The sequence below is a fragment of the Ostrinia nubilalis genome, chromosome 3, assembly GCF_963855985.1.
Source record: "Ostrinia nubilalis chromosome 3, ilOstNubi1.1, whole genome shotgun sequence".
NCBI lineage: Eukaryota > Metazoa > Arthropoda > Insecta > Lepidoptera > Crambidae > Ostrinia > Ostrinia nubilalis.
Window position 1 is genome coordinate 16783955 of NC_087090.1, and position 13830 is coordinate 16797784.

The following is a 13830-nucleotide window of genomic DNA, read 5'->3' on the forward strand; positions in this document are numbered from 1 at the left end:
CTCAAAAACTACTGTGCATTAACACTTCAAATTTGGCTCATGTGTTGAGACTTGCAAGATATACATCAGTTTCAAATTTCATAAATATGCCTCAAACGGTTCTTTAGGTATTGACGTTCAAAAATCGATATTTAGAGCACTAAAATCTATCTATCACATGTGAAATGTTAAAATTTACTGGTTTTTTATTTGTTCCTTCGTATTTACATAACTACCTTTCTGGATGCCAAATTTGAACCTTCGAGGTCATCTGGAAGTGGTTAGAATTTGGTCTATAGGTCAGACATGTAGATTTTTGGACGTCAATATCTAAAGAACCGTTTGAGGCATATTTATGAAATTTGAAACTGATGTATATCTTGCAAGTCTCAACACATGAGCCAAAAGACAATGCCGGAAATTGGCGTCTTTTTTTTTTCGCGCGGCCATCGACCAAACTTTGTTTTTTGATTACAAAATAGTGTAATAAACCAAACTTACTATGACATGTATACCTCTAAACTCAGTCTGAACTGAGTTACGAGCATTAGAAGTTTGATGATTTTCATACTAGATTTTCTTTTTGCGCGCAAAGTTTTGTAAGAAATTGCAACAAAATAGTGAGATTGTATGTGTAAACAAACAATAACATCCATTAAAGGCTCCAGACATCAGTATGGAGCAGAATCAGCTCAATAAAAAAATAGCGCAATATTTTGTTGCAATTTCTTACAAAACTTGCGCACAAAAAGCAAATCTAGTATGAAAATAATCAAACTTCTAATGCTCGTAACTCAGTTCAGACTGAGTTTAGAGGTATACATGCCATAGTAAGTTTGGTTTATTACACTATTTTGTAATCAAAAAACAAAGTTTGGACGATGGCCGCGCGAAAAAAAAAAGACGCCACTTTCCATACAAAATCTGGCATTGCCATTTGAAGTGTTAATGCACAGTAGTTTTTGAGTAATGAGGAGTCAAAAGTGGCTCAAAGTAATTCGTCTAAACATACGCACGGTGTAGTCCCCTCGCAGGAACTAGGCTTAACATGCTCCCGCATGTCTAGAATGATTGCTCAATGTCGATTTAGTCGATTTTCTCCTGATGGGAACATGTAAGACAAAAATAAAATTTCCAATATTACAGACCTTCTAGAGCAGATGCCCCGAAAACTATACAATTTATAGAAAAACATGTCTATCTCACCTGTAGCAAATTGAATATGCTTTTTTTGGTTCAAAGTAGTCATGTCACTAGGACGCATAGTTTCCGAGGATTAAGCGAAAAACCGAAAAGTGGCACCTTTAAACCCCCCTCTCCCCGCCGGCTCAAGGGCTAAGGGCGGGGACTTTTGCTATGTTCACCTCCTAACTAGTCTAAATAAAGTCCTGAAGTCAGAAATTGTGTTCTACAGTTTTCCATCTATAATGCTTTATTGACTGGACTATTATTATTGTTACTGTTGCAACTGAACCCTCTATTACCTACAAATACATTACATGCCACATTATGCTGTCGTCTATGGCACTATAATCACATAATATACTTGCAGATGTTAACTGCTTATCAGCTATCATGTAAGTCACACAGAACTAGGGCTGCGCCTGCGCAACACAAAGCCCGATGTTATCCAACAGTTCGCACGGTATGACGTATGACCGCCCTTACGAACACGTTTCAATTAGTACGTTTCTGTTTATAATCTTTGTGTGTGAAATAGTTTACTACGAGGTTTTGTGGTTAGAGTTGAAGCTGTGATTCGAATGTCCTATTTAGTTCTCGAGATAGAACATGTCGATAAAATCTCAGTATCTCATAACATGGTTGCCTGGGACAGACTTGGCCTTTACTGGTTGGATTTTTATCAGCAGTCAAGCTATAGGTCTTAGCTATACAGAAGTTGCAGCAGTGGGAAAGAGATGTGGGAATAGTCACGTACGACTCTTAACACAATGACAGTAAAAGGAATAGTAAGGAATAGCCATGTTTACAGCTTTTTAATAATATAAATAAAATACTTTTTTGCATCTGGAAGAACTTTAATATGACTCAATGGAAACAAACATTTACTCGTAGTAAATACGTAGTGTATACGATAAATATTAGTATATTATTATGTCCACGACATCTAAAGTGTCCGCACAGGTCATCCTAAGAATTCACTGAGCGTCACTTCAATTCACAATTTGGCTTGGCCTAAATATAAATAGCTACTGATATATAAGAGTATGTATGTACACAAGGTGAGATCATTTCAGCCTGCTTACCAATAAAAAGCAACTAAACCAGTTTTATTAAAAAAACTTATTTCAAATATACTAATTAAATATTTTTCTAGCCGTATGCAGCCCTATTCTAACTAACAAAAATAATTTATTAGAACCATCAACTTATTAAATAACGTAAGAAATGTTTATTGGATTTTCGATAATTGATGTTTCATTAGTAAGCAGGCATATAAACAAATATTGATATAATAACAAATCTAACTACATATTCTAAAGAGATCTGTATATGAGTTCCTTACCAGCTATATTAATACTTCTTTCCTATTAAACTTAGGGTAAAAAATGCCTATTAAATAATTTGTTTCGACGACCCTTATGGCAACACAAATAACTCATACTAGTACTACTCGTACTAATACTACGAGATGGCAGTAGTATTAGCAAGTAAGTATAAAAAAACGGACCATTTGGAAAATACCATAAATTCCTCAGTACAAAGCCGTCTTTAGCTCAATAAATGAGTTTATCAAGTCAAGACAAATATGAGTTTTAATGTAAAACTATTCAATGGTCAATTTTTTTAACATCACACTATGTAAAAATATCTACTGAAATTAACTGAAATATCTACATACAGAGAAAGAAAGAAAGAATAAAATAATCACTTACATTATCTTACTGGACAACGAGATCTTAAATAAACTTAGTCATATAATACAAAAGTAACTTAAATTGTCATTATAAGACCAAACCTTGGTCCGTGGGATCCACTTTAATCTAAATATCAAGTCTAACATCTAAAGAGAGTACTAAATCTACCATAGTAGACACGAAGTGGAAACTTATCATTAAAGCTTAACATCTCAGTTGATAATAATGATTTTACAAAACTCTACACAATCACATTTACTAAAACATGTTATTCTATACCCGATTTCACTATGCTAACGATTATACTACGTTCCTATAATGTCATCAATGAAACTAATATTTTGATGATAAAATTATATCAGTCGCAAATGATTGGAAGTTACCTTGTGGTGTCTATGATATAACTTATTTCTTTTCTCGAATAAAAATATACACATTAATTAGTTATTGAGAAAAAATTAATAGTTGACAATGATCATAATTATTAAGATAATATTTGTCACATAATGTTCAAATTGGCGAAACCGATGCTGTTACAACTATAGATTATACAACAACAAACACAAAACAGTAATTAGTCATTAATTATTTATATATTTTTATTGTAATCATTGTCAATTGTAATTCGTTTCAACAGAGTACAATAAAAACATTCGTTAACATTTCAAGATATTTTACAAATTCAGAAAATTTGAGAAATATGGGTGTTGATCGGTATGCTTCGATTTGTAGCGTCATCTCTATCACTTGCATAGTTAGAGCTCAAAGTACAAGAAATAACTAAAGGTGTCGCAACAACCAAACATGTTTGCTAAATACATGAAATGCAGACGTTTTGAAAACTTTAAAACCCCGTTAGCGAGCCCACAATGTTAGAGATTAAATTACAAGACCAAAGCAAACCGATGAAATGAGATCCTACGACCAAAATCAATGTTCTTCATAAAAAGCAGTAAGTAACCATTACGAGAAAAACATTAATATCAGATTTGCTAAAATGAGAAAGAACTTATGAACAACTTACAGTTACAATACAGGCCGTGGATCTCTTGTCACTGCAGGTATGATCTGTCGACAATTATGTAGGTAGCTACTATACATAAATTGTATGCCAGTATAATTACCTATCTAGGTGTGACCGGGCGCTGACCTAGCCGTTGATATGAGGGTCTGAAGACGTATACCTCCTTGTACTATAATTCAGTCGATATTTGTAATTTACTATGATATTCGTTGTAACATAAATTAATTGAAATTATTTTCTATCGTCCGCCGAATATTTTGTTATCTTTTGGCACTTTTTATGGCCAGAATTTTAATTTCAAGCTACTTTTCAATTTGCATAATGAGAATTTGATTATAATCTTACAATGTGATAAGTAAAAGACATTTAAGATGTTTAAAAGCTCGCTTAAGCTTTTAATTTCGACTCACCTTATCACAAACTTGAGATAATCTTGAAAATGTTTGGGGAAAGTCACGATCCGAAAATAAATTCTTTTAGCAAAATTCGCGAAAGTCGGAGAGTCGTGTCACTTTCAGTCGAAAACGGCTGAAGTTTGCTAGTAAGTGATGATTATCAAATAAAATTAAACCTTTTCATGACATCTTTATTTACATTATCTTTTCTAGAGCTAGTCTCAGGTTTCGTAAGTTCGTGTGAGAGAATAACGAACAATTGGAGATAACAAAGTGTGTTTTGTAATAAACATCATTCGTAGAAGTAATATTTTATCATTCTTTTTTTGCAAAGCCGAAGAAATCAATTTCCAATTGCTTAGGTACTGTTCATGTGATTTTAACCTCTGAAAATATTGTACGGGTCTCTGAAAATGTTGTGTTTACAGTTTCAGTGAAACGTTTTAATTAGAAACTCTATATTTGCGTTGAATCCCGCTCATTAAGCCCTCGTTAATTAACGACGGTGATTTAGACAACTTAATTTCTCGTCTCATTTAAATACGGCGCATCGACACATCTCATTTCCGAGTTTCAAGTGTTTCAGACAGAATTTATAAGTGAAATTAAAGGAAACTTAATGAAAAATGGTTTTCAGATACAAAAAAATGCTGCGTGCGTTATAGTAATACAGACTGGACTGTTTTTTATATAATCAAATCAAATCAAAAGAGCGTAGCGTAGAGCGTGAGCATTGATTGGCAACAAGACACTAGGCTTTCAGGCTTATTACATTTGCGAGCCGATAGCTGTTAATTAATATATTTATTTTTTCTTTATTGTGGAAACAAACAGTTGGTAATTACATTTAGCTTATAAATAATGCAATTTCAACAAGTTTCCACGTCTATCAATCCAATCGCTTGAAAATATCCGTTTGAGAGTCCCTTTAGTGTTCACTTTTGGTGTCTATTAGTAATTTGTTAAAACGTTTTATCTATCTATCACTTCGTAGCCTATTGAGTCGCTGATAAATCCAATAAGTTTTTATCAGCATTTACTATGCAAATTGATCTTACAAACATCAATCGAGCTGCAGAGAAGTTGTGCAACAATTATGCACTTGCATTTGCATGCGGAAAGTAGCGCATATCTCTGCCCGTGCGTTGCGATTCGTATCGGCTGACCCGGAGAGATATATGGTACGAGTAACAGAACAATCATAGTTTTCGTGCTGAAGTGTTCTTGATTTGTATTAAGTGAACACTTACACAAAATAAACAAGTAGTAATGCCTCCTAGAAATAAAATTCTAAAAGTCAATTACATAAAGAACTCAGACTTCAGATTACCCAAGTCGGTAATATTACATTCTGATAATTATTGTGGTAACAGTTTAGAAAAAAAAGAAAGAGACAAAACTTACTTTCAATTTGTTACTGCAATTGAGATTATCTCGCTATTTGCACAAGCGTGCTCTTGTTTAAACTTGCAACCGATTTACTAAATCTCGATCAAAGAAGGCTATTATTAGAACTGACTGAAAGTATTTTTAGGCTCTACAACACTTGAAACTATAGTTCTTATCTAACCCAATCACATTCCATCGCTTGAGTTTGAGCAAATCTTTTCGGGACACTTTACGAGATATTTTCCTATTCACTTTAGAGTATAGTTTTATGCTCTTCTATCTGAATCACAGAACTTACTTACCTTTTCAAAACCGTCTAGGGTCCTCTCCCATTAAAAAAAAGCAAAATAATAACATTGAGCGGGAACCTGCGTGCATGTACATTCGACAAAGCTGCTGCATAAAATAACATCTCTATGTTTGTTTGAGCTTGCCTTGGAGCAACCAGTAGTAGTTACGTGACTTTTAGTAAGGCTATTTGCTAGAGTTATGAAGTATGAAGTTGGTATCTCATAGTTGCGAGAATTTTATACTGTTATACGCCCGTATTCACAAACGATGCTTGCTTAAATGTAGCACACACAGCGTTGAATAGAGTTCTGTGACTGGTTCCTGTGTCACCCTGTGCGTTCATGCGCACTGTGAGACCTCATAGTAATGTTTGAGAATACGTACGATAGCCTGTTCTACAAGCAAGCTAGTTGAGCATCAACTTTGTCAATTCACATGCTTTCTCAGAAGATGTCCGTGGTTCAGATCCGTTGCTATGCTGTGTATCTAATGACTACAGGCGGACCAGACGGGCTCACTAGAGCAGGCCGGCGGAGCCGAGTCGGGCTCAGGAGTCGCGAGGTCACGCGCGCCCCAACATGGCGGCCACGTCGCCGGCCGACTGCGAGTGCAGTAGTGCCCCACGCGTGGGCCGCGGAGGCGCCAGGCGAGGCAACGCCAGGACCCCACTGGGGGCTGTGCCGAGCGCGCAGCCGGTCACGAACTCGTGGCGTGTCGCTTCGGTGGGCGTGATGCGCCGTTTGGGGTCCCATCTGAAAATAATGCAGTCTTTTAGCTTGATATATTGCTTATCGCTATATTACGCGGCCATTATCGAGATAGGAGAGTACTGGCGCTCTGTAGTACAGGCTTCTCGCCTAGTTCAGACTCCAGTTCTCTCACAATCTTATCCTGTTCAAATAGTACATATCAATTTCTGTTTCACTGTATTATTGGATTGTGCAAGAAAGAAATAAATGCTTTATTTAGTTATTTATCGGCAGTAAAAACCGTGATGGGTGGAACAGTTCTTGTCAAACTGTGAAAGTAAGAAGTAATAGCTCTGAATATCATCAGGCTGACCTGATGACCTGGGCCTGAGCCCACACTCCTCACTTTGCCCAAACCGGTTGGGTAGGAAGCTCTCGTATTTGTCCCTAATATGCCTAACTGTGCTGATTTATCGCCTAGACATAATAATAGAGCCTTATTGTGAAGCTTTTAGAACGGTATTATCATAATAGTGAAGGTACACCCGGCATTTACATGCAGGTGCCAATAAAAGCTTATGATCTAAATTAAATACAATATTGCAGGGAACGGACATGTAGTAGAGCCCAAACACACTGCACAAAATAATAAATTGTTATTTTTTTTATCCACAACGAGGAAGCTCTTGGCCTGTATCTCACCTGATGGTAAGTGATGATCAGGCCGAAGGTGGAAGCGAGCTTCACCCGAAAACAAAAAAAAAACAAGTGCCTACCTATGAAGATAATTAATTTCCTTACAGTACTACAAGTATTAAGCCATCTCGAGGGTATCGACGTCCACCACAAGGTGAACCGACGACATCATAAAGGTAGCAGGAAAGCGCTGGACGCAGGCCGCTACCAACCGGGCAATATGAAAAGCATTGGGGAAGGCCTATGTTCAGCAGTGGACGTCCTATGGCTGATATGATGATGCTTATGATGAAGGTATCGATACTGTAGTAAATAATTATTATTGCTTACGAGTACATTATTATATGAGCCTTGTAAGACATGTTAAAGTCTAACATTTACACAACATGTAGCACTTGTAACCTTTCAATTTAATAAAATGGTTAATGTCTAAAGTTGTCTAAAAGCAAGATAAAATCAATTTATTAAACGTGTTCGACCCGCAGTGAATCAAACAATGATCTAGCAAATGATATCATACTAAGTTTATTGTGTAAACTGTCAGTTGAGTAAAATACGATTCAATCTGCAGCAAATATCTGTATTTAATGGGGCCAAAACATAATTTAAAGTACTGTACTGTAGCGTCTGTAGCTTATAAAGCCATCAAACGCAGTAATATCACAATAAATAACATTAGAGTTTACCAGCACCGCGCAGCATTCTAATGATTGAAATGTTACGTTTTCGATGTAGAACAGAAATATTGAGCTATCAATAGATTTATGCACAAAACACTTCTTTAAACAGAGTGCATTTTGCAGCAATATACCTAATTTTACGACTGTTACAAGCTATTTACGATAAAATGTACTGAAATAACTAGCTTTGCTGTCTCAATGATTGCAACAATGTTTCACTAATGGCTACATTATTAAAACCATCAATCTAAAACAGGACGACTAGTTAATACAAACGTTTGTAAATACATCATTACTTAATCTTTAAAACTCAATCTGACTCTTGCAACTCTTGGATTTGAACGTGCAACTTGCATTGTTCCTTTACCTTATTCTTTGTTTTCAAGTAGAATTTATTCTGTACCCTAATGTTAATGTAAGTGGGCTCTAAAACCTAAGTGAAGTGTACCTAGCAGTCGAAAGCGGTGAACGTGCCCACATGAGGTCCACTTTTTGCGCAGTTTCCTTGGCACCATAATAAATGCGCTAGGGCCTGAGCCCCGATTACGGTAACTTTTAACGTCTACAATCCAGACACGCTTCTCGATTCTACGATACGATTGGTCGTTCAACAGCGTACGTCAGCTGTTTTGACCAATCGTATCGCAGAATCAGAAACGCGTCTGGATTGTAGACGTTAATAAAAGTTACCGTAATCGGGGCTCTGGTTTTTCACGACGTGTGTTACACGTATGCCATAGACAAAACAACGTTTATTACACATTAAAAAATAATAATAAAGCACACCTACTGACAAATTAATATTATAAACAATTGAAACAGAGTTAAAAGATTCTGGCGGCTGCCATTAAAAGCATTTTAAAGCTGTCAAGAGTGATATAACTGATTTAATAATTTTATGATCACGCAAACTAAGCAGAGATGGTACTATGGACACTAGATAATGGATAAACATACTTAAATAGGACAGGTTGTATGATGCCAGGGTGATAGGATTTTAATATCAACTGGTAGAATCAAATGAGGATGACGGACACTTTTGGCAAGCAACAAAACTAATACATCGGAAATAACATTTCACGCTCGCACACAGGCTTTCGCTATAAATAAAATAAGCAAACACTATCCGTGCCAGACGTGCATTGTGTTTCCATTTGCCTTTCACATTAGCGGCTATTTAATGATATTTTTAATATACGAGTTGGCAGCACGCGATGCCGACTCCGGCGCAGTAGGATGACTTGAAATGTTCGCGAGAGATTTGTAAAGAATCGGTGTTATTTTTTTCAATTATTACCAACCAGAAATAATAACTTATTATGAACTTTTGAAGTTTTTTGAAGATTGCTGTCTCAACTTTTCGTGATTGTTTCAGTCTTGAAATCAATTATGTTCAAGTAGAGTCTTTGGAGGAAATATTGGTGTGTTACGTAGAAAGAACATTATCATTTCTTTTCTTTATGCCAGATCTAAAACTTCCAAGCTCTGGTGTCAACTTTGGTGACCGATAAGTACCTAAATCTAGCTCAAGGCGACTGGGCTGTCACTTTTGCTACAGACTGTTCTGGACCGAGTGGTAAGTGGAAATACAGGGTGGAAACGATAAGTGATCTCACTCGATTATTTCTAAACTATACAAGATATCGAAAAACATATTACTGATCCTGAAAGTGCTTCACGAGCTCTTTCAAACGATATCAGTAATAGGTTACTGAGTTAACTGGATCCATCCGAAAATTCAATGTTTTCATCCTCCATACTAAATGTATGCCACTATGCCAGCCACACAATATTAGAAGTGTTAATTTTTTTATTTTAAATAATAAACACTTAAAATTAACTCGTAACTTGCATTCTTATTTAAAATTATTCATGGAAAACATTGGTTTTAGGCTTTACTTGCTATAATATTATCAAGACATGAGTGCCATGACTGTGGTAGTACTAAATGTATGGAAGCTGGAAACATTGAATTTTCAGATAGATCCAGTTTATTTTGTAACCTATTATTATTACCATTAGATAGAGCTCGTGAAGCACTTTCAGGATCAGTAATTAGTTTTTGGATATCTTGTATAGTTTAGAAATAATCGAATGAGATCACTTATCGTTTCCACCCTGTATAGGTATGCTATAATAATCGCCATTTATGTACCACCATGTCTAACCATTTATGTATGTAAGTAATTACAAAATATAAAGTTGTACCTAGTAATTGTTTTTCTAGTCTCTCATAATAACTATGTTAGACTAGCTTTTGCCCGCAGCTTCACCTGCGTGTCACAGATCGGCATAAATTATAGCCTATATGTTAATCTGGGTTACAAACAATAATCCTGAAAATTTTCAACAAAATCCCTTCAGTACTTTTTGCGTAAAAGAGTAACAAACATCCAAACATCCCGACATCCAAACTTTCGCATTTATAATATGAGTAGGATATACCTAATTGATTTAATTTCCTAACCATACAAAACTAGGTCTTCTCAGGACAAGGGTAAATGTGTGGTTTTTTTGCTTTAGCATAGTTTCAAAAGTTAAAATTTACTTCCAATTGTATTTCTTACATAGAAACAGAAAAATATCAACAAAATAATATCCACAAACAAACAACTTTCGTCCCATTCACATAAGTGACTTTATTTGTATGCGCAACCTTTACACGCGGCTTGCATTAAAGACAGAATAAGCTAATTTAAAAAACAAAATCGAACACCCATTTCGCATACGAAACTTTACAGGCTTTTGTATGCACATCGGTTTTTCGTATCACTCGGGCCAAACAACTCTATTATCACTGGTTTGCTAATTAAAACAAATGCATTCCGCTTGTCTAGCGCACTAGACGTGACCACGTTTTGCATAACTTATCTACTACTAATATCTTAATAGCTCTGTCTGTATATCTGTTATGATTTCACCACTTTATTAGTAAGTAAAGATTCGGTTTTGGAGAAGGTTATTACCACAAGGACACGCTACATTTTGTCGCAAAAAATCTTTAAGGTGCAATAAAGAGTGCTTCAAGATTCGACGCTGTTTTCTGTAAAATCCGCTTATAACGATGTTTCTGTAATAGACGGAAATAGTCCGCATAGACGAAGCCGGGGTTAGAACATAGTCTGCTACAATCGAAAGCAGTTCCGGCTCCAAATGTCAAGCACGACTCGATTGTCCATCGAGTCGCTTGTACTACGTTAATTCACTTTAAATTGTTAATTAGATGACGATGATTAGATAACATGATATCGCTTCTATTGTTTCGTGCGTGTTTTGTTTTAATTAGGCTTTTAATTTTATTGTTACTTTGTTAGAATGTGTGCCAGTGACAATGTTTTCGAAATCTGTATACAAATTAATTAAATATAGTGTGTGAGCTTAGCTGTGAAGTTATTTTTGTGCAAGTTTTGAACTCCAATTTACATAATGAGAAATTGATTTAATTTTTATAAATCCTCGTAAATGATCACTTTTATCTTTCAAAGTTGAGCTAAGTTTTGTATGTTACTTCGTTCATGGTAGCTAGCTGCTTTCATATTCAAAGTACTTGATGCACCTAATACACCTGGCAATTTGTTTTGATAAATAAATAATTCGAATTGATTGATGTTTTTTTGAAGCTGCCAGTGTTACAGTTTTTTTTAGCTCAGGAAGCAGTCGGTCGGTATGCGCTACTGCCAGTAGTGGTTATCCCAGCGCAGTGGGAGTGGCTTGCACTCTTGCGCATCGATTATGCAGTCGCGGATTAGCTAAGCAAATACAGACTCAACCATAGAGTACTTAGATAAATTACAATTATTCCTCTTTCTTTGAAAATTCAAATGTTTTACAACAGCTGGGGTCACAAATCTAGTGTCAAGAGTTTGTAAACCTCAAAAATAAAAATAAAAAACTAAATCAAAAATATTTTGTTCAATTTAGACCACTGGTGGCACTTATACCTCCATAGAAATATATTCCATCCATATCCATATATATATTCCATCTCATGGAAAACCCACAAAGACAACATAGGGCCCATATTCTGACTTTAATTACGAAATGCCTTTGAACAGTTTCAGATATTATGAAGAAATTATAAAGAGATTCTAGAAATTTGGAGATTGTAGTTATGTGCACGTGTTGCTAGAAAAATACTTGGTTTTATAGCAAACAAACAAAAATAGCGTCAACAAAATGGTCCAGACATCCATAAAGATCGCACATCAAATAAAAACTTCTCACGAAACATTCGCGGAATGCCATTTATTTGTAAAAAGACAACTTTTTGACGAGCAAAGTGATAAGATAGCATCTTTTAGAACGAACTTTCATTACGCTGCCGTATCTGTCGGTTGATCAATCTACGTCACGTTGCGTCATCCGCGCGGTAACCTTTCACTGCAGATGCGGTAGGCACATTGCAAGTTTGTGCAGATGGTTCTGTGAGGAAGAAGTAATTCTTCGAGGTAAGGCTTCTATAGGAACGTACAGCCATAAGGGTCATAAGGGTCTGTGGATGCAGGCATTTGAAAAATAGAGGGAGACTATAAGTTAGTGAACTCTTAAAACGTTCTTCGTTTTTCGAGAGGGTTTTGGTTGCTATCAGACACACTATTAGAGATTTATTACAAAAATAAACTGTTAGGGGAGACCTAGGAGAGTTGTGACAATTTTTACTTTAGGGGCCATATCTCGGTCAAAAAACATTCCACAGCTATGAATCATACAAATTAATGAAGCGCCGTTCCTTCTGTTTTCAAAACAATCACCAAAGTTGACTAAAGTATTAGGGTTTCTAAGAAAATCACCAAAATCTTAGACCACTCCCTCTGTCACAACTCTCCTAGCACCGAGGTAAGTTGTGACAGGTACCGAGGTGATTTGTGACAGCATTGTATTTCATCTATTAGATATAAAAATACCATAATACTCAATCAAATATGATTTTTTAGCAAAAAAGTACTTTATCATCCTTTAGTAGGTACCTAAAAAAAATAGTTATAGGATGTCGTTACACACATGAGCCACATTTTTCTCCAGCTTTCATTTTTCTCCCACGACACTGGATTTTTTTTATTATATTTTTTAGCTAATAATGTCACTTAATATATATTCTTCCTCTTCTGTAAAAATGAAATAGTCGCGGTGGTATTGATATTGGTGAATGGTATTGGTGGTCCATAGACGTAGATTGACCTTCTGGGTTTACTTGATAAGCCTGTTTCTTCTTAAAATATCTTGACAAGTTTAGATTGTAAGAGGTCGCAGCATATCTTAAACTTTAACCTAATCACTTCATAAGCCAGGTCCTAGATTTCGACTTTAGCAAGCAGTTCCTCTATATGGCTTTCATGTATAGTTATTAAGCATTCTGAATCAAAAAAGGAGCAGCATGCAATTATACAAATTATGAACCTACTAACACACAAAAAAACATCTAAAAACATCGTGGAAATGGCCCATCAGAAAAATTAAGTAAGCTAGGAGAGTTGTGACAGGCTGTCACAACTCTCCTAAGTGTTTAAAATGACGGCTTGGTTCGAATAATATTTTTTATTTTCTAAACACGATGCGCACACAAAAGATCAGTGCTACATTTTGAGACCTGAATAACCATACAACTTTAGAAAAAATAACACAACAGTGCACATATACTAAAACATGATATAAATTGAAATAAAATTTTGAAGAAAAACTTACTTTTCGCATTTTTTTGTACACAGACGTCATATTTACGTAACCGTGTCTCTTGCGCCGCCCGCTGGTACTTAGTCAAGAAGAGCGTCTTAAAAGCGACAAACGAGCATTTTTACCAGCTTCCTAACT

The 13830-nt window shown here is 35.7% G+C and overlaps 1 protein-coding gene across 1 annotated transcript in view; it reads right to left on the reverse strand.

Moving 5' to 3' along the window:
- Nucleotides 1-6519: 6519 nt before the first annotated feature.
- The window catches only part of LOC135088071 (dual specificity tyrosine-phosphorylation-regulated kinase 2), a 106027-nt gene continuing 98716 nt past the window's right edge, over nucleotides 6520-13830 (reverse strand). The window contains exon 10 of the mRNA XM_063982955.1: nucleotides 6520-6709. Within this exon, the coding sequence (XP_063839025.1) occupies nucleotides 6520-6709 (190 nt within the window). The remainder of the gene's footprint in view (nucleotides 6710-13830) is intronic.